At 45.6% G+C, this 21,073-nt stretch overlaps 2 protein-coding genes across 2 annotated transcripts; both read right to left on the reverse strand.

Annotated features, from left to right (window-relative positions):
- Positions 1 to 231: 231 nt before the first annotated feature.
- On the reverse strand, positions 232 to 12,959 carry LOC101774800 (glutamate receptor 3.1). Its single transcript, XM_022828544.1, has 22 exons — positions 12,505 to 12,959; positions 12,318 to 12,410; positions 12,024 to 12,097; positions 11,887 to 11,945; positions 11,753 to 11,801; positions 11,113 to 11,210; positions 10,903 to 10,937; positions 10,723 to 10,824; positions 10,553 to 10,611; positions 10,286 to 10,460; positions 9,372 to 9,545; positions 9,103 to 9,211; positions 8,033 to 8,090; positions 7,848 to 7,953; positions 7,139 to 7,340; positions 4,703 to 4,810; positions 3,755 to 4,069; positions 2,264 to 3,615; positions 1,901 to 2,178; positions 1,678 to 1,709; positions 1,171 to 1,577; positions 232 to 1,063 (listed from the first exon to the last, which is right to left on the reverse strand). Exons 1-22 carry the CDS (start codon positions 12,889 to 12,891, stop codon positions 611 to 613), a joined length of 4,725 nt encoding a protein of 1,574 aa, XP_022684279.1. The 5' UTR covers positions 12,892 to 12,959; the 3' UTR covers positions 232 to 610.
- A 622-nt stretch (positions 12,960 to 13,581) lies between these two features.
- Positions 13,582 to 16,588, reverse strand: LOC101776561 (uncharacterized protein At4g15970-like). Its single transcript, XM_022828545.1, is given in 5 exon segments — positions 13,582 to 13,853; positions 13,968 to 14,125; positions 14,127 to 14,456; positions 14,624 to 14,989; positions 16,436 to 16,588. Coding segments are annotated over 5 exon segments (1,029 nt in total). The 3' UTR covers positions 13,582 to 13,831.
- Between the last annotated feature and the right edge of the window lie 4,485 nt (positions 16,589 to 21,073).

Raw genomic sequence — 21,073 nt, forward strand, 5'->3', positions numbered from 1 at the left:
ATTTTCCGTTGCCTCGCCCGAGGATATTGCGGGGGGTCACTGGGCACGGCACGGTACGGGCACTGGCGCGGTGCGCTCTGCGCAGAGACGCAGAGTGGCCGGCCGGGAAGCAAGGCATCCAGGCGCCCGCGCCGCTGGAGTCCTGGACTCGCGTCGCGCGGCAGCCCACGGCCCCTGCCCGGTGGCGCCGCGCCGCAGTAACTTTGTCTTTACATTGATGGATGCAGGTGATGGGCTACAAGACTGTAAAAATTCATGTACAGTAGCATTGTACCGCTTCTGCACTGGTAGCTTTCTTAATCACGTGCCTAGGATCCGACATTAATCCCCCGAACATGTGCGACATGTTAAAGACCGCGACGCTGCCCTGCCCCCCCATGTGCGCTGCTTCCACACATCTCTACAGTTCCGCAGCAGCACACGGAGATCCAAATTCACTACGCTCCCCGGACGGACCCACCCGTTCGTGAATCCACCCGGGTACGGTAAAAATCAGTGCCGCTACACGACCATCTACGGCATACGCGTTCGTACATGTACTAGCTGGGGTAGTATCCGTATCGCCATCGTGAGTAGCGCACAACCGACGGGCGTGAGGTGACGTGGCTAGCTACCTCGACGACATGCTGGCGTTGCTCGACGTGAAGCTGCTGACGCCGCAGCTGGAGCCGGACGCGCCCAGCGCCGCCGGGTCCTTGGGGCCCTTCTGGTACTGCGCCTCCCGGTGGTCGGCGAAGGACAGGAACGACCGGATGCTGCTGCGGTGGCCGGAGCGGGAGATGGCGGTGCCGTCGGCGGCCGAGGCGACGTGGCGGGAGTACTGGCGGACGAGCACGCAGGCGTGGATGGCCAGCGCGGCGGCGCAGGCCACGCCGCAGATGAGGAACAGCGCCGAGAAGCTCTGCACCTCCAGCGGGGCCGACTGCAGGTTGGTGGTGGCGGACTCCGACGACGACCCCACCGACAGCCACTTGTCGTGGATCCTCTGCAGGTCGCCGTTCTCAGACAGCGCCAGGATCGCCGTCGACAGGTCCACCGCCAGCGGCGAGTCCCGCGGGAACGCCTGCCCAGAGACCCAACAAGACGAGTGCTCAGCCATGGATGGTATCATCAGAAACGTTTGCATCATCATCAGAAAAAAAAAAAGGTTCAGCGAATCGCCCGACTCACGAAGCCCCAGCCGCTCTTGGTGAACTCGGCCCCCACGATCGCGAACTTGTCGTGGTTGGTCAGGAAGAGCTCGACGTACGGGCGCTCGTCGACGATGGCCACGACGCCGCCCTTGCGAGGGCCGAGCTCCAACGCAGCCTCGTACTCGTCCGGGGAGCCGAGCTTCCTGAGCCTCGACGGGGACACGCCGAGCTCGTGGACGAGGTAGCTCTCGGCGAAGGAGCCCACCTGGAACCCGATGGGCTCGTCGCTGGCGATCAAGCTGTCGATGCCCCTGATCGGGGACGTGAGCTGCTGCACGGTGAGGATGGAGGTCAGGTTGGCAGTGTAGCTGGACTGAATGATCAGGACGACGAAGAGCCAGATGATGATCACGAAACGCCCCAGCGTGCTCCTGGTGTCCTCTCCTGTAAAAAGAGTAGATGCAGAGTGACTCTTTTGAGTTTGCTCGGAAAGGTTTTCATCTCGATTCGTATGCAGAAATGTGAAGAGCTGCATTTCACTTACTGTGGGCAAAGAACAGAGTTGAGAAACTGAACCTGCAAAAAGAGAATGTAGCATGTTAAGATGCAAACGAAATTGATGGTTCCAGAAGAAGCAGAGAAATGCTTGCAGCAAGCGAAATTGATCTGACTATCCTTCCGACTCGTCTTTTTCTTTTAAAAAAAATGACACTAAACTGATGCCTAGCGTGACGGAAATTACACAGATCTTAAGTAGGTGACCTTACCAGAATACAGTAATAACCTGTTTCACTGGAGGACCGCGGAAGTCATCATTGATTCTGTGCTCGAGCAACCAAATCACCGTTCCCACGATCAGAAAGAACACTCCTGTGACCAACCACATTCTGATGGTAAACGGCTGCAGGAAAGCCCATCCGTTGGAGCCCTGCGGCTTAACAGAGGTAAGTATGACAAGCCCGGACCCGACATATGGTTGGGTGAAATCAACAAGCCTTGTCCGATTTGTGACAATAGCTACATCACCAACAACAGCATCAAATTCCTAGCCATAAGAAAAAGGATGACTGTTATAACAAGACTTAGTGACACATTAACCATAAAGTGTTCATTTTAGAAACAGAACTTACATTCGTCACAATTTGATTGATAAGCTGTGTATAGCTTGGATTCTCAAGGCCATTGCCAAAAGGTATAAACCTATATGCAACTGGGTATTGCAGCAGGTTTATTGCAGCAGCAAACACATCAATACATAACCCGCCCACCATTCCAGTCTGATTGTCATCTGATACAAATTGACGGTAACTTACCCTATTGGGGACTCCAATTCTCAGCTCGTCTCCATTGTTAGCGAATACCCATCCTCGGGGCCTTTTTATAGTCTCACCTGGCCAGATTGCAGTGTGTAGTTTCTGATTTTCAATAGTGTCATTGGGTGGTTTCTTGTAAAGAGTTTCAGGGGACACAATGGACAGCCCAGAGTAGTTGGACCAATAACCAATTGTCCGCAGACCAGACCCTATTATGTTTATAATGTCATACGCAGGATTGATAAGATTACCATCTGAATCCAGTTTTACAGTGCCAGTTGCGCCCATGAAATTTACTTTGCGAATTCTTTCCAGTAATAGCATTCCCCCATCAAAGACTGTCAATGCATCCAAATTCAAAGCTCCTCCTGAAACTGCATGCAGTCTGGGGTCTGGAGAGAAGGAAATGTTTCCACCACCATTGAAAAATGCATCCAACGCATAAGCAAGCATCCAGACTGTATCATAAGCATAAAGGCCATAGGAATTGAGCAAGAACCTGCTGCCACCACTATCCTCCTTAACAAGTGTACTCCATTGAGAAACTAGTGTCTTCTTCCTATTGGTATTTCCTGTGTGTTGACGCAATGTGAGAACACCCTGCATTGTGCTCAGTAATCCACTATCAAGACGCGGGGCAGAATCGAGGGCTGCACTGAGCCAATCTGTCGCAATCCACACATATCCACCGGATGTCATGGTAAGATTGTACGCTAATGAGAACACGTCAAGCCCAGTGTGATCATATGCATGCAATACAAAAACCCGGGACTCCATCATTGCAGCTTTGACCAGTACAGCAGCTATTTCACTCTTCTTTGCTCCTGGCCTAATTGCAGCTTTATGCAAGATCTTCAATCTTCTCTTGGCAAGCTCATCGCCTAAGGTGGATATGCCATTTCTTCCATAATCGTCATCAATATATACTGCTGTCACCATCTTCCACCCATAGTAATAAACTAAGTCTGCAACTGAAGCCATTTGAAATTGATCACTGTGGATAGTACGCACAAAGAAAGGATACTGAAGTGATGTGAGAGTCGGATCAGTTGCAGCAAAAGACATCAAAGGTACTTGGAGTTCATTTGCAACATGGGATATGACATGCGCAACCACTGAAGATTGGGGGCCGATGATTGCAACTGTATCTTTCTCCATGAATTGCAAGGCTAGGCAAGACAAAGGGATAAGGAGTCAGTCGTAAGGCACCATGTGGATTGTATTTTTGTCACAAAAAGTGAGTGTTATTGGTCCAGTGGTAGACAGACCTTGCTCAAATAAAAATGGCAGAGAGACATGAAGGAGTACCTTGAACAATGCCAATGAAGCCACTGGAATTGGTATCTTGCATCTGAACAACCAGCTTTGTGCCCGAGAGAACACGTGAATCATTGTTGATGTCATTGACTGCAGCAGCAATGGCAACCTTTGCAACTCTCCCAATAATCGAATCGAATGTGAAAAGAGCTCCAATGTTCACAACATCAGGTCCCACAGAAATATTCTGCGCAAGTGTGCAATAGCACAGACAACTGAAAATGCCCAAAATATGGAGCATGGACTTCATGTTTAGTCCAGATTCCAAAGGATTACTGGGGTGTTCTTTAGGAGTCCATCCTTCAGCTCAATATCAGATACGCTGAAGAACCAAAAGAAAATTTCAGAATGACGCCTGTTAGGTAGATACTTTCACTACCCAATGACTCAAAACTATCTTCAAGAAAAATTCAGGCATTTACATGATGAACTGCAGCCACAGGTTACAACTTTGGAATGGATATCAATTATGAGGGGAGGATATATCGCCTCGCGCATCGATATGAATTTGGGGCTCAAGAGCAAAAGAAATGGGCACTCCCGGTGGGAAAATAAGAAGGGGAATTTCGTAAAAATAAACAAAGAAAAACACCATCAAAACAAAATTTAAAACATGCTATTCCGACCCTATGGAGCTACAGAAATGAAGCAACCTCTCACCTTAAGATTTGCCCATGAGTAAACAGAATAACGAGCCAAATTAGAACAGACACCTAAGGATGAGCTGAGATGGGCTTGACCGCGGAATTCTTTATGTGAGCTCGAGGGGCAAGAAGATCAGCTATGAGGCAGACATGGGACTAAATCTTGATTTTGGAGATAACAACTGGTTGAATCCAAAAGCGTGGAGCATGCAGGATTCGCAAATAGTTGCCCCACCCCTGGAACCTCTCCCCCTTTTGGTTTTCTTTTTGTGAGTTGAGGCATGGTTCCTCTTACCGCCAGTTGGCTCCGGAGCAGCCAGTAGCTTCCTCTCGGATGGCACGAGATAGATGTGAGGGACCAGTGGCCCGTGTGAACGAGAACCACCCTGAAGGCCCCGGAATGCTGCACGCCACCGATATACATGTTTAAATTCGTCAGGCTATCATGGCAGTGGGCAGTGGCAGATTCTTGGAGCCCATGCACTGAACATTTTCCCAGCATCAGTGTCCAGTTTGCACAGAGAAAAGCAAGATACTTGGGAGTGCCTACTGCCTAGGTATCACAATCCCGACCTGACATGAACAAACAGGTCAGCAAGACGGATTTTTTTTATTTCAGAAATATTCAGGTCCTCATGTCGAACATGTGACTGGGAGTAGGCACGGAGTAGAGAACTCAGATGCAGGCCTTGTTCAGTTACCTCAAAATCCCAACTTTAGCACTATGCAAAAAGAAAATTTCCCATCACATCAAATTTACGGTACATGCATGGAGTACTGAATGTAGACGAAATCAAAAACTAATTGCACAGTTTGGTTGTACTTTGCGAGACGAATGTTTTAAGCCTAATTAGTCAATATTTGGACAATAATTCACAAATACAAACGAAACGCTACAGTATGCTACAGTGCTGGCGTAATAATTTTGGACAACCAAAATCGGGCAACTAAACAGGCCCGCAGCTACATTCCACGTGAACTTAAAAAATGCGACGCCGTACGTTTCTGGAATACAGAAGTATCTGCGTGCCTGTCGAAAATCCCGTCGTATAGAAGTATATGTGATTCGAGGTGTGTTACTATTCAATTTCAAAGATACAAGGTGTTTGGAGTTTGGATGCGAGGTACTAAATTTTAGGAGGATACATCGAATGTTCGGATGTTAATTAGGAGGACTAAACATGAGCTAATTATAAAACTAACTGCAGAACCCCTATACTAATTCGCGAGACGAATCTATTAAACCTAATTAATCCATCATTAGCAAATGGTTACTGTAGCATCACATTGTCAAATCATGGACTAATTAGGCTTAATAGATTCGTCTCGCGAATTAGACTCCATCTGTGCAATTAGTTTTGTAATTAGATTATATTTAATACTCCTAATTAGACATCCGATATGACAGGTACTAAAGTTATTGGGGTGTATCCAAACACCTCGAGATGTTTCCAACGGGGCATGTGCTAGACTCCTATTTGTATTTGTAGTAGCCTAGTACTCCGTACCTGAGGGTATCGAACATGAGCGTTTGGGTCATTGGATTGGATGGAACAGGTACCTTGGCAACCCCAGCCACATGCCATCCCTGGAAAGGCCGAAAGCAGCACCAGCATCGGTGGAGCCTGGCAGCGCGCTGGTGACAAAACTAAGGAGGCGTTTGGAACACCGTCGGATGTTTTGGATACTAATTAAGAGTATTAAATGTAGTCTAATTATAAAACTAATTGTGCAGATGGAATCTAATTTGCGAGACGAATCTATTAAGCCTAATTAGTCCATGATTTGACAATGTGGTGCTACAGTAACCATTTGCTAATGATGGATTAATTAGCCTTAATAGATTCGTCTCGCGAATTAGACTCCATCCGTGCAATTAGTTTTGTAATTAGCTCATATTTAGTCCTTCTAATTAGTATCCGAACATTCGACGTGACCCTGCTAAAGTTAGCACCTCGTATCCAAACACCCTCTAATAGACATTGAAGACGACGCTGGGCCTAGCCATAGGGGGTGTTTGGATCCCCAAGCTAAATTTTAGTCCCCGTCACATCGAATGTTTAGATACTAATTAGAAGTATTAAACATAGACTATTTACAAAACCCATTGCACAGATGGAGGCTAAACAGCAAGACAAATCTATTAAGCCTAATTAGTCCATGATTTGACAATATAAACCATTTGCTAATGATGGAATAATTAGGCTTAATAGATTCGTCTGGCCGTTTAGCCTCCATCTGTGTAATTAATTTTATAATTAACTCATATTTAGTCATCCTCGAATATTCAATGTAATACGAATATTCAATGTAATACGGACTAAACTTTAGCTCCAAAATCCAAACACCCCCTTAATCGTCGGGTCAAGATCACCAATAACTTCTACGAAAGGATCAAAACGTACTCCTTTTGTTTTGCATGCCTTGTCCTAGCAGCACTCATCGCAACCCCCGGTTTTAAATACGGACCAAATGGTTAGCAGAGGTCAAAAACCACGTGAGCATATCGGAAATGACATTTACTCTATAATTGGCAATCAAGCTTACATCTTACATTAGTTGCCATAAGAAACAACTTCCCTTTCAGCTCAAGATGTATGTTACAACACCCGAAGATTCCTAGAGATAACTTAAGGGTATCAAACTACAAATAGGAAGCACACAACAATCCAATGCTATCCCCAACAAGCCAACTGCCTAATAGTTGGAGATCACTCAGGATCTCCTTCTCAGGCCTCCACCCGCAACCTTTTGGACGGTGTGCTGTCGCTAGCCCCTACAGTCTTGATAGTTTCATTGCCTTCAACCATAGTGGCTACGGTGCTATTGGATGGGTCCCCGAAGGTCCATCCAGGAAAATCTGATCCTTGAAATAACGAAGTTGGTGTGGTTCTGTAGAATGCAAGGGGAACCTGTTTTATCCGTCGCCGTACCTACAATTCAAAATTCAAGATTTGTGATTTTTCTGGGAAATTTCTAGTGATAATTAACAATGGACACTCAAACGGCAACAGATAATATGGAAGTTCAGCTCTGGCTTGAAGTTTTCTACAAAGACAAGTTAAACAAAGGACAAGAGATGGTTCTGGTGGATACAGTTCAAACTATCAGGCACATCATCAGGTGATTTCCATATTAGTTCATGAACCAGGCAGTCATATATCCACTACCGTGGCATACTAATGGCAGGGGCCATAATTCTTTCGCCTCTACGTGTTTGATAAGGAACTGATTACTGCTGCAATTTTCGCTAAAGCGCCTAAATATTGCTATGTCCCAAACTAAACCCAGACATTCCCTTTGAGCCCAATAGATGGGACGAGTAACTTACTTCATGGTACAGTGAAATGTGCATATGTACCTCATCCATAATACATTAGTAGAAAGTAGATATGCACCCAAACATCCAGTGCTTGTGGTTGAAGGTAGTGAAGGCATACCTCATCTCTAAAAACTGTAGCATAGGAGCCTGAACTAAAGTCCGTTATTTTCATCTCAGTAGTTTTGGCCCTGACAGTGAGATCCTCCTCAAGTGATGCAACAAATCTGAGAGTACCTCAAGAAAATGAGCCAACAACAAAGGAAACTGCATAGAAATCAAGACAGCAGGTTGCCTTCCTGTTACCTAGAAACTGCAGGAGAGTAATGATGCCGGAGCGTGTCTATTTCCCACAAAGAACTTCCTGTAGCATGATACACAGGAATCAATTCACAAAAAGTATCATTAGAAAAGAGTGTGTTTTAGACACAAGTATGTAGACGCACTAGCATATCAACTTGCAGGTGCAGGTGCATCCACAAGACTACTTGCTATGGATGTAGCTTTAGACTGTAGTTTAGAAGAAGAGAAAATGGGATAATTGTCATTATCTCACCACTGCTCCTAAACCATGACGTACAATAGTCATTTAGTTGGGTCCAAAAATGCCATTACAACAAGATAGCGTCAGTCAAGGATCATTTCATTTAAGTTCCCACCAGTTTTTCAGCTGTCCACTGATTGCAGTATTAGTTGATGGCACCTTATGATATGCATCAAAGAAACAAACCTTGACACCTCATGACAACTCGGATATTTTACAGCAAAAACAAGACATACCCAGTTGAAAGCTCCCGTGCCAGGTGGGGTCTAGAGTACGGAATTTATAGCAGGTGTACCATTAAAAATACAAATACTAAAGGTAGAAGTATAGTATAGATAAAACTATAAGCACCAACATGCTTCCTCTATACATTCTCCTTTTAAAATAAAGGAAGAAAAGACAAAAAAAAATACATCACCACCGTATGAGCCAAGTTATATTTCTTCTTTTAAGAAAACTATAGGTTCTATAGGTACTCTTCATGGTAGGTTTATTAGGTGTCACTGTGTCAGTATACTACAAAAAGGATGCCACAAAAAAAAAGAAAGAAGAAAGAAAGAAAGAGAAAGAAAGAAAGAAAGATGTGAATTCATGCATATAGCTCTTCTGCTTTCTATTTCAGAGTTCTATCGCTTCCTGTTTCAGTGTCGCTCCTTCATCTAGCCATCAAGCTGGTTATCTTAAAAAACGACACGCTTTGAGATCGATAGAAGCGTAACTGGAGCTCATAGAATGATTTTTCAGGTGATTGCTTGTCATTTAGGATCGCAAAGGAAAGAACTGAAGAAAGAAAAGATGAGGCAACACATGTTCGATATGATTAAATACATACGCATTGCACCAGACTTTGCAGGGTCTGCCTCATCATTGTTGAAAGGATCAGCACCGATCTTCTTAGGCTGACTAGCTTCTCTTGCATTGCTGTCATTTTCATCCACTTCCTGGAAGAAAATCCATAGCATTGGGATTAACTTATGGGGCAACAAAATACTTGCAGGGCTGCAGTTTGAATATTAAGGTCACAGTGGTGTATGCACACCGGAATCAATAGGGATCAGACACATGCAGTACAACTATAGAAGGGTCTAGAAGTTAACATACCCAATGGACCAAAAAATTAATTGAGGGATGTCTCCGCAGCAGATTATGAATTAAAGCAATAATAATAAGAGCTCCAGCTGGTGGAACTGAAAGAGCAAGTCTGCTCAATCTTTTTGCAAATGCAGCAGCAAGATATGCAGGAAGATAAGAAGATTTCAGGCATGTGTCAAGAAGCTGCAAGAAAACAAGTCAAAGGTAAGCATGATAGCCAAAACTATAAAGGTAAGAATAAGATAACAATACTTACAAAGAGAATAAACGAACTCTATTTTAAGATTCAGTGGCATGTATTATGGATAACTTGTATGTTTCTATGTGATTGGTCTAGTCATATGGTAAATTCATAGCACAAAATCATGGGTGCCTTTCTCTTTGCTCCCCGCCCATCATAAGCCTTGTCCACAACTAGAGCAGCAATGCCGCAACGGACACAAAATCCAAGGTCTTTGTCAGGTTTGTCAAGCATCAGGATTAACTATTAAACTACTAGTTTAGTCTACCACAGTTGTAGGTTACTTGCGCATGGATAATTATATATGCCTGCTGCTAAAGTCCACATTAAGATGGTACATCTCATCATTGTTCCACCTGAAAATAGTTACAGCCTAAGCTGGCAATCTTATCGCTGGGTATGTATAATTATTTATGCCTGCTGCTAAAGTCCACATTAAGATGTATATTTCATCATTGTTCCACCTGAAAATAGTTACAGCCTAAGCGGGCATTCTTATTACTGGGTATGAGCATGAATGCGGTGCTCTGTGGCTCCAGTAAGACCTTGATACAACATCTTCACATTAGAGTGGAACTTTATGACCCTTTTCAGTCCACAGAAGTTGATTTGTCATAAGAAATGTGATCTACCATACTTGAATAGGAACCATAATGAGGAAGGTCACCCTTTTTCCACTTACTTGCAAGAACACTGACCGGTGTTTTGCCATAAAAACAGCAGGAGTCAGTAGTGCATAAAGCTTTTCATAGAACTTTGGATATTCCAGACCGTGTTGTGTCATAAGAATGAAAAGGCCACTTAAGGCCATCACGCTGATAACACCACCAATGTCATATGATCTAGTCAAGAAATCGCTGTGGCAGAAAAAAAATTATACAGGTTACAAGATTTCTGTCAGTGAAATGTTGAATTGATACGTAAACAATACAGAAATCCCACAACCTACCATAAAATGGCAGGGTTTGACATTGAAGGAATGACATTTTGATGAATTGAAGCAAGGACCTGCAAGTAAGAAAAACATACTCAAGGCAGGAAATCATTGCCAACAATGAAGTGGTGTTAACTTAGATGAACAAAAGTAGACAATAATATACTGGAAGAGAACAGCTTTACCTCCTTGTACACATCAAGTGGTAATGGTAACTTGAGAAAGGACAGCCATGCTTTGGTGAACTTCAATTTTAGTTTTTTCTTGATGTAAGAAGAAGAAGAGTCCTACAGAATTCTAACACTTAATACCAAGAAATTTTGAGCTTAAATGTCACTTTACTTTCTGAAGTATATATGAAGTACCTTAGAAGAGTCTTTTTCTCCTTTAGATGAAAGACCTTCAAAAGCCAAGTGTAAGAACACTAATCACAACTTAGTGCATACATACACGAACACATACAAACATAATTTTCAAGCCATAGAATAATGTAAATGAGAGTAATTTTCTAGGTACAAAAAAATACATGAAATACTATTGTAGATGAGAGGAAGTTGAGACTAAGAAATACTCACCAAAAGTACTCCACATTTCAAATGTTGATTCCTTTTGATAATCCATCACAGGAACACGAACCAAGAGATTGTATATATTGTGTATAAAAATAGCACATCTGTTAAGCAAAGAGAAGAGCACAATAAGACAAAAACTATAAACCAAAGAATATGATCGAAGGCGTCAATGGAGCAACAGTCACATATTACGGGTTGTATGGGGGGTTGTATGGGTCTGTGGACAATGCGCAGTTATGTTGTACATGATCCACATCAATGATCATAAGCTACAGATTGACATTCCAGGGCTAAAAACTATGACTTACAGCTTCCTATAAATGACTTGAATGCAGAAGTCCAGAATGAAATACAAGCAACAAATCAACATACTTTGTCCGGACATGTTAATTGCCTAAAACCAGGAAATTAGAACTGAAACATTAACACCTAAACACAAGACTTGCCTACCCATGTTCTTTCAAAAGGAAGCATGAGCTGAATTTGTTGTACATGTGTTTGTAATACAACATTAGATATGGCACATAAATGCAGGTTTATATGACGTCATGGTGAATTTGAGTGTGTGAGAATCACTGAAGTTATTTTTGCAAGTATCAAACCAATAAGGTTTAGGATATGTATCATGTAAAAGAAAGCATACTTGTTTTCTGATCCATCACTTCCATTCTGCAAGGCATCCTTTCCAGAGTCTGAACAGAACAACAAAAAGGTAACGAACTAGTAGAGATGCCGAACTATGCAAGTACTTTGATCAAACGAGGACTGAGGGACTACCAGTGGTTTTACTGCCCAGACTGTTGGCAATCTTGTCTGCGCTAGAGTAAGTAAAGTAACTGCAGGAGCAAGTGTGTGGAAATAAGCACATCTTGAGAAAATTCAAGTAATATATTGAAAGTATGCTCACAACTTACCAAACATCAGTGTATTTGAAGTACTTCGATCCAAGCAACTCTAACAAAGGATCAACGGAATCAGCAGCATGAACCTGCAGAAAAAGGGAATGCATAAGATCAAACGCTGACACTCAGTCACTAATCCTGGCTGCAGGCAGAGCATTACTTGAGCAGAAACAAACATAAGCTAACAATAAAGGAGCTCAGTTCTTACACACAGCAATCTCATCGATAATACGGGAAACCTATGCATTTCAAAGGCTAAAACCAAACAGCTGTAAATGCCATAACCATAAGACAATAGAAACTCACCACAGCATGGAGAAACTTGTGGTAAATTGCCGACTGGAACTTCCCGTCCTTTCCCAGCTTCACAAAATCCATGAGAGCATCCAGTGCTACATCCTACAGCGCAAAAAAGGTAAGCCAAATTGCCAGTTCAACTAATTCCTCGACACACACCAGATAATATGCTAATAACAACAACTTCAAAACTCACCCTGATCGCGTCATCGCTGTGCGGCGACACGCTTAGCTCGACCAGCGCGGCAACGAGCTCATCGAACCGCTGACGCAGCCAGGCCCCGAACACGAGCTCGGGGTCGCTGCCCGCATGCCCCGCGGTGACTGCCGCAGAGGCGGATGGAATAGAGGGGATGAGCGGGACGAAGAAGGACTGGAGCGAGATGAGCGCCTCGAGGGCGAGGTCGAGCGGCGCGGAGGGGGAGAGGAGCGCGAGGAGGGCGGGGGCGTGGTTGAGGTGGGCCCGCGAGGAGAGGAGCTCGCGGCCCAGCGTCTTCACCTCATCTAGGGTTAGAGCTCCACCTCTAGAACGCCGCTTCTTAGTGGCAGACGCGGTCGCCGCGGCCGACGACGATTTCGCCATGGCGGGAGGCGTGGGAGGCGGCGGCGCGAGGTTGGAGACTCGGGGGAAGAAGATTCTGGGGTTTAGGCTTACGGGCGAACCAGACCTTGTGTGGCCAAGTGTGCAGAATGTCTTATCAGTCCGGCCCATGAAGTGGCCTAATTGCGGCCCATAACGGCCCGTCTAGTGATTTGCCAACGCACGGCCTTGCCTACTGAACTTGGGACAAGAGAAGCAGCAGTAATCGAGCAATTCACAAATGTGGTGACTGTTGCCAAGCTAAGTGTGGATAAGTGTGAATGAAATTCAGAGCATTTTATCCACTTGTAAAATGACAATATGGTATTTTTTTCTGTCCATCCATCTTTTAGACATCTTTCCGTCTACCGCTTCAAGCTAGAACATGCGAAAAGAAAATGGCAAGTTCCTTCCATGTTTTCAGAGAAGTATATTGAAGCAGACATCCTTCTCATCCAGGTAAGAGCAATTGCATGATTGCATCTGTACCTATGCAACCGAGCCATCCATCCAAATTGATGCAATCGAAAGCTCGGGTTACTATGCTTGACTGAACATCCAGGTAAAACATTAGAAGCAAAAAGGACAACTGACAGCTGAGTCTTCTTTTCTCCGATGAGAAGCATAGCATCAAGAGGTGCAACTCATTTGCAGAATTATCAGTTCTTCTCAAAGAATCAGAGTTCGAGGATGCACGTAAATAAATTAGCTTTATTCTTAAATGATTGAAACTTATCATCCAGGTCAGCAATTAACATTGTAACCTATTACTAATTAAGTAGTCATGAGTCATACTGTAGGTAGAAATGAAATTATCATGCCGAAGTTGGCAAAAGGAAAAACTATATGCTAAAAAGGTTAGGAGTCAACCTTTGAACTAATTCTTCAATCAAAATACATGGAACGAGTGATATCGCTTCCTTTTCTTGATCCTCAGCATGGTTTATCGGTGTGATGACGAAAGACTGCAACGTAAATAATTAAGATGATTATACACAAGATACAACAAGAACAGCATGCCATAAACCAGCTGAAAATCATTACCGTCTGAACTCAATGTAGGATATAGATTACCATACCTGCAATTTTGTGACACCCTCCAAGCTGATGTCCACAATCTTTTTAAATTTGGAGGCAAGGGCAAATAACTCCTCCAGTCCTCCATCATAATCCTCAGATCATGAATCTTGCTTCTCAACCCAATGCAACAATTAGCATGCATAGTGCAGACTGCAGACTTCATTCAGATCTCTGCTTGGTTCACAGAATCCTCCAAAGTACTTTGTACTTAGAAACTTAATTGTCAATCCAATGCCTACAATGTAAGGATCATGCTTTATAGCATTGAATACATCCTGGTCATGATAGCCAGGATACCTCAGTCGTGATGAATACCAGAAACTGTAAAACTCTATGTCTCGTTCATTTGATTTCACATAGCTGAAGCCTCCATTAGCAATGTTTCTCAAGTCAGTTGCGTTGCCGACGTAGTGGTCACATGCAATCTGAAAGTCTACATCAGGATAGAAATGTGGGAACGGATTGCAAAACCACATTATGTCTGCATCCTAGATTTCATTGAAAAAGAAAGATAAATAAGACTACAAAATTACTTTCGTTTCATTATTGATACCTCATGTAATCAAGTTTCACAAACAAATGACACCTGATTCTTTCTCAATTGCAAAAGGTGAATAACTATTTATCAGGGTAAGTTAATGTATTACGAATTTACCGAGAATATGAAGTTGTAACCTTTTTCAAGAACCAGCCGCAAGAAATCTGGCCTTCTCCACATCATCTCCAGATATCCAGAAGTAAGAAACCTTTTCTCTTCGGAGAAATCCACACCCTCAGTTCCCAGAGCAAAGCAATAGGGATGGATTTTGACACATTGCTCGTATGCATTCCAATCAAATGCTACAATAACAAGGTGTTTCAACAGCAAACTTGTTCTAACACCAGAATGAAAGCTGTCGATGAAAAGATCTATCACTGAACCAGGAGAAGCCCATGCAGCATTAAGTGTAGTCAACATAACTGTATTATCTCCCATTGAAGCCTTCTTTAGGACTCGCTCAAGTTTGAGATCTTCAGTGTCCTAAAAAGATCATTATATTAATATAATTGTAGGACAATGAATAAAAACTAAAACACAACTGATTTTCTGAGAGCAGGAGGGGCATAGAAGTATAGAGCAGACGCTAAAATTGAACCAGATATTGCATTGAATACTGAGACAAGGCAAAGATTTTAGCATCATCACTACTTATTAAGTTCTTAAGCCTAGTTCACCATGTCATTTGCCATCATAATCAGCATTTCCATAATTCCATGTGAACAACCAATAACCATTTGTGATTAACTGAAAGCCATACATAATTATAACACGTAAGCTTCACAGCAATGCCATAGCTAAATTGTTTGGCATCGGCGCTTCGCACTCCAACGTCGGGAAAACACCGCAATCATTATGGGGAGAAATAACAAAAAAATGACTAGCATAAAAAAAAATGTTCCAAGAAAAGAAGAGACAAAAATTTTGTTGCAGTTGGATAAATTTTACGCAGTGCAGGGAAAAACAAGCAGATGAGACAACAAATTCGTTGCAGTTGGATAAATTTTGGTTGTGTTCTAGTCTTCATTATTTCTTTAAGAAGATAAGTATTCCAAAAAAACAATCATTCTCATCTAAACTTCTGAAGTCTGTCTCAGCACATCTAAAACCACGGCCAACGGGTTTCATTCAGTAATCAGTTGCTTCATCCAAAGTAAATCCTTTTTTTTTTGAAAGAAGGACCGGCTAAGACTGCCGGACTTGTATTAATTAATAGAGAAGGTAGTTACAGGCCTAGGCCGAAAAATGAAAGAAAGAGAAAGGTATACAGGGGCTGTACAGCGACCTTTCTATGCTTCTCGATCACTCCTCAGATGGACAGAGAGCTCCCAAATGCTTTGCACCTGCCAAGGTCCAGCATCGTACTTCATCCTTTATTTTACACATTAGCTGGTCCAAACTTTTAAAATTCCGTTGGAAAATTCTGCCGTTGCGCTCTTTCCAGACTTCCCATGACACAAGGATAATGAGTGATCTAAAACCCTTTCGCGGCATACCCGGCATGGACCCAAGACGTGACCACCATTCGCTAATAGATGAGAAGGCGGACCAATCCCCCCTAGGTGGAATGTTCACAGCCGCCCAGCCGAAGATTTTGTCCCAGAGACGATTAGTGTAGCGACATTTTGATAGCAGATGTAGTAGCGTTTCATCATGCATGTGGCAGAGCACGCATACCTTTTGATTAGGCCAACCTCTTGTGATAAGTCTATCTGCTGTCCATAGACGGTTTTGAAAAGCAAGCCAGGAGAAGAATTTGCACTTTGGGGGCGCCCATGTCTTCCAGATGAGTCTTTCCATATCAGATGGTGTTGAGGTGTGGAATTGAGCCTCGTATGCTGATGATGTCGTGTATTCGCCATGCCGGGTAAGTTTCCATGTAATGGAGTCCGGTGTGCCTGGGCTTAGTTGGATCGTTGTCAGCCGAACCCAGAGGTTGACGAATTCGGCGATCTGTGTTGCCGACGATAGTCTGACCACGTTTAAGTCAGTAATCCATTTACCATTTAAAAGGGCATCTTTAACTGTCCTGTTCTTCTTTCTTGAGATGGAGTACACCGTTGGAGCAATTTGCTTTGGCATCTCTCCCTGGAGCCACGTCGACTCCCAGAATTTGGCCTTCTCCCCATCGCCAAGCGTGACAGTCGTTGCAGCAGCGAATAGGTTCTTGTCTTTAGCAGTGCACGGTGTTGACATACAACCCAAGGTTTACGCGGCTCCTTCCATTCATTCCAAAGCCATCGCAGTCTGAGTGCTCTTGCAAACTTCTTTAGATGCAGAATCCCTAGGCCACCCAGTTTTGTCGGTTTGCACGCTATTGTCCATGCAACTTTACACTTGCCTCCGACAATTTGGTCTGTACCGGCCCATAGAAAACGCTTCCTCCGCCTGTCGATTTCCTCTAGCACAGCAGTTGGGGCGTTTAATGCAGAGAGGTAGTAGATCGGTTGCGAAGATAGGACTGCCCGGACTAGGGTTCGCCTTCCCGCGGGAGTGAGGAGTTTGCCAGCCCAGTTTGCTAAGCGCGCGTTTGCTTTGTCGGACAAGCACTGGAAATTAATTTTTTGGATCCTGCCAAGGGATAATGGTAGTCCGAGGTATTTGACAGGAAAGTTGGTTTGTGCCGCCGGGAAGGGTGCGAGGATGGCATGTAGGTCTATCCCGTAGCATCGAATGGGGGCCACCGAACTCTTGCCGATATTGGTTCTTAGCCCAGTAACGCAGCCGAACCTGTCTAGGAGATCCTTAGTGTTCTGGACGTCAGCTGCGGTTGGATTGATGAAGATGACCGCATCGTCCGCATATAGAGATATTCGAATGCGGGCGTATTTCCCTCTTAATTTCGACAACGCGCCCCTTTCGGTTGCGAGTTGCAGTAGTTGCTGGAGCGGGTCGATTGCCAAGACGAATAATAGAGGCGACAGCGGGTCTCCTTGACGCAGGCCTTGACCATGTTGAATGTCTTCTCCTGGCGCACCGTTCATAAGAATTTTAGACGTGGCGGTGCTCAGCAACGTGGTAACCCAGCTCCTCCATCTCGGAGGGAAACCGCGGCGCTGCATGAGATCTAATAGGTAATCCCACCGGACGGAGTCGAAGGCTTTAGAGATGTCCAGCTTGAGCATGAGGGAGGGGGTTCTCGAAACGTGAAAGCGACGCGCTAGGTTTCTGACGTACATGTAGTTATCATGTATCACTCTTGTTTTAATGAAAGCGCTTTGGCACTCTGATATCAAGGAGTTCATGAACGGTTGTAATCTTAGGGCCATTATCTTCGTTATGATTTTCGCTATGGCGTGTATGAGACTTATTGGCCTATAGTCCGTGATGGAATCCCCTCCGTCCTTCTTTGGCACTAGCACAATGTTGGCCGTGTTCAGCAAGTCAAAGAAATCGTGGCGCAAGTTATGGAAAGCGTGTATTATTGCCATTATATCCGGACGGACTACGTCCCAACATTTATGGAAGAATTTAATCGTGAAGCCATCTGGTCCCGGTGCCTTGTCTTTGGGCATTAGTTTGAGCGCTTTTTTGACTTCCTCCTCCGAGAACTCAGCATCCAGCGAGGATAGGTCAACGGAGGGTCAGGAGAGCAGATCCCAACTGAAATCAATTTGTCGCGGCTGTGGTCTTCCAAGGACGTTAGTGTAATAAGTAGCAGCGACTTCTGCTTTTTCTTGCTGAGAGATTGCCCATCTATCATTGTTTCGGAGTCGCGAGATGAAATTCTTTCTTCTCCTAGAATTCATCTTCAGGTGGAAATACCGAGTATTAGCATCACCTAGTTTGAGGTTCGTTATTCTGGAGCATTGTCGCTTTCTCAGTCGTTCGAGGATGGCTAGTCCCATTACCCTTTTCTTCAATTTGGAGCGTAGGGTTAGTTCTTCAATGGTCAGAACACGACGCTCCTGTGCGATGTCGAATTGTAGGATAACTGACTGTGCCATGTGAAATTGTAATTGCGCTTCTGAAAATAAGTTCTTGCTCCATTTTCGTAGTGCTAACGCAGTCTTGGCAAGCCTGTGGTTGAGGCGATGTATAGGGTTCGTATGGGTGTTCGTGGATGTCCATGCCTGTTGTAACACCTGCTGAAAGCCTGGCATAGAAATCCAAAAATTCTCGAATTTGAAATGGCGTGGTCGCGGCGGGCTTTCATGACTTGAGAGGAGCAGGGGGCAGTGATCGGAATGCGAAGAGGAGAGCGCTTGTAGGGTGTGCGACGGGAAAGCTAAGTCCCAATGTTCATTGCAGAATACGCGATCTAGTCGAACGAGGGTTGGGTTGCGGCGTTCGTTGCTCCAAGTGTACTTCCTGTTCTGGAGGTGGATTTCTTTTAAGTCACAGTTATTTAGCGTGTCTCGAAAATGTCGCATGTTGTTGATGTTTAGGTTGGAATTATTCTTGTCAGTTGTTTTGTAGATCTGGTTAAAGTCGCCTAGGATAACCCATTTGATGCCCTGGCGGGGAGCCAGATTTCTGATCTCCTGAAGGAATTGTGGCTTTTCCTGCTCTCGCGTTGGTCTATAGACTACCGTTAGCAGGGAGAGCACCTCGGTCGTTTTTATTGTTACATTCGCCGTTAAGGAGAAGTCTTTCTTGTCGATTGAGTCGATGTTAATTACGTCGTCGTTCCAGAGGATCAAAATGCCGCCCCTGGTACCCGACACTCCTCCTGCCGGCAGGAAGCTGTAGCTCCTGAGCATGCGTCCTCCCACAGAGCGAACTAAACTGTCGTCGATCTGGGATAGTTTTGTTTCCTGCAGGCACACTATATTACAGGGCACTGATGCAATGATTTGTTGTACAGTTTGTCGACGTGCCGCTGAATTTAGTCCTCTAACGTTCCAGCACAATATTTGGAGGTCATGTGTTGCCATTGGTATGAATGTGGGTCTGGCGCTTTAGGGAGGTGGCAAGCCTTATAGAAGAACACGAAGCATAGTGAATTATCCCGGTAGGGAGCATGCAAATTAGGAGGCTGAAGTGTCTGAAGGACTTAGTGACTGGATAAGATAACATGACATGGATAGGAGCTCCGCGGGGTAGCTGTTCAGATAGCATGGCTGGAATCTTCCATCGCCTCTGCCCCTCCAAGCTTGATCAGGGCATTGGTTGCGTTGTCGATGTCGTCGTCGTCAAGGTGAAATAGCGCTGAGAGTGCCTTGATAATATACTCCGGCATGGGGCCTTGGAAGGTGGCGACAAACTCCCTGATGGCTTCCTCAGCCGGCGTGGTGTCGTTTTTGATGTAGCCCAGGCGTCGGCATAGGACATGGTTGGCCTTCTCTTCGGCGGAGAGGTGCCTGATCTTGCTGCAAGCTTGACGCTTGCTATGGCGTAGAGCCGCGACCTCCACTGGCTGCTTCTTGAGGCGACGTCCCCTTTTTCCTGGGGCAACAGAAGGCTGAGGCAGGATGCCATGGTTAGGCGTTGAGAAGAGCTCAGCAATGCCACTATGTGGTGTAGCTGGATGCAAAGCCGGTGACAAAGGAGCTGAAGAGACGACCTGAAGTGCGTGGACGTCGTCGCCGTCTGTTGGCCCAATGTTGTTGGCTTCTGGTGAGGCAGGTAGCTGGATGATGTGGTTCTCTTGTTGGCCGGCAGCAGAGCGGGCATTGGAGCCGTCCAGCAAGGGAGGGGCGCTGAAGCCGGCGGTGCAAGAGGGTGACCGCCCGCCAGTCGGCCTCCTGTCGCTCCCGCCCTGCACCTGGTGGTCCTCCCGCGGTACCTGGGGCATTGTCAGTATTGCATGAGGAGAGGAGGGGTTGACATGGGCAGCCCAGGTTGTTGTTTGCTCGCCGTTTGGCTCCTCGACAGCTGGCACCTGCAAGCAGGGGCTCTCCTGTAGCACCAGAGTAGGCGCCGGGGAGCCTGTTATGGTGTCGGGCGCCTTGCATCCAGAAGGTCCTTCGTTGGGGAGCTGCTGGCAAAAAGCGTTAGCCATCCCTTGCAGCTGAATGAGAGCGGCGTCGACCTCTTGTATAGATGGCTGGGCTGGGGGGGAGTTGCTCCTTGATGCGCTGAAAAACACGATGTACAGGGATTGGGGTTGTGCCATTAGGTACCTTAGGGCCATGCTTGTCACTTGCCGCAGCGGACCAGGCTTCTTCCCCGGGGCCGGCCGCCATCCTTGCGGCATTGGAGAGCAGTTGGCACAGGGGGCGTGGCGTTGGGGGGGTGAGGGTGGATCTCGGCGTGACCTGCAGGTTAAGAAGCTTGCTGGCCGCCTCCTCCATGGTGGCGACCTGGAGAGAAAAAAGAAGCTTAAGGTCACGCTGGCGTTGCGCTTCAAGCTCGTCGGCCGACAGTGGCTTGTCGTCGTCGTTGCGGCTGTGGCGACGGCGACCGTCGTAGGAGCCGGAGCCCTTGTTTTGGCGTCGCGGGGAGCGTGAGCGTTCACGGCGCGGGACGTCCTGGCGACGGCCGAAGCTGGCATCGGCCCGCCGTGCGTGGCCGTGGCGGACACGCGGCCAGGGGTCACGCTCGTCGTCGTCGTCGTCGTCGAAGTTGTTGCTGTTGTGGACGCCGTGGAAAGCCGGGTGGTCGTCGACGCGGTCCCGGCGTGCG

The sequence above is a fragment of the Setaria italica genome, chromosome VII, assembly GCF_000263155.2.
Source record: "Setaria italica strain Yugu1 chromosome VII, Setaria_italica_v2.0, whole genome shotgun sequence".
In the NCBI taxonomy this organism is placed as follows: domain Eukaryota; kingdom Viridiplantae; phylum Streptophyta; class Magnoliopsida; order Poales; family Poaceae; genus Setaria; species Setaria italica.

Excerpts from the sequence above, each read along its gene's own strand:
- LOC101774800 (XM_022828544.1), bottom strand. The coding sequence starts at position 12,891 with ATGGCGAAATCGTCGTCGGCCGCGGCGACCGCGTCTGCCACTAAGAAG. Across the intron at positions 12,411-12,504 it reads ACAGCGATGACGCGATCAGG|GATGTAGCACTGGATGCTCT; the intron begins GTGAGTTTTGAA and ends TTTGCGCTGTAG. Across the intron at positions 9,212-9,371 it reads TTAATTTTTTGGTCCATTGG|GAAGTGGATGAAAATGACAG; the intron begins GTATGTTAACTT and ends ATTTTCTTCCAG.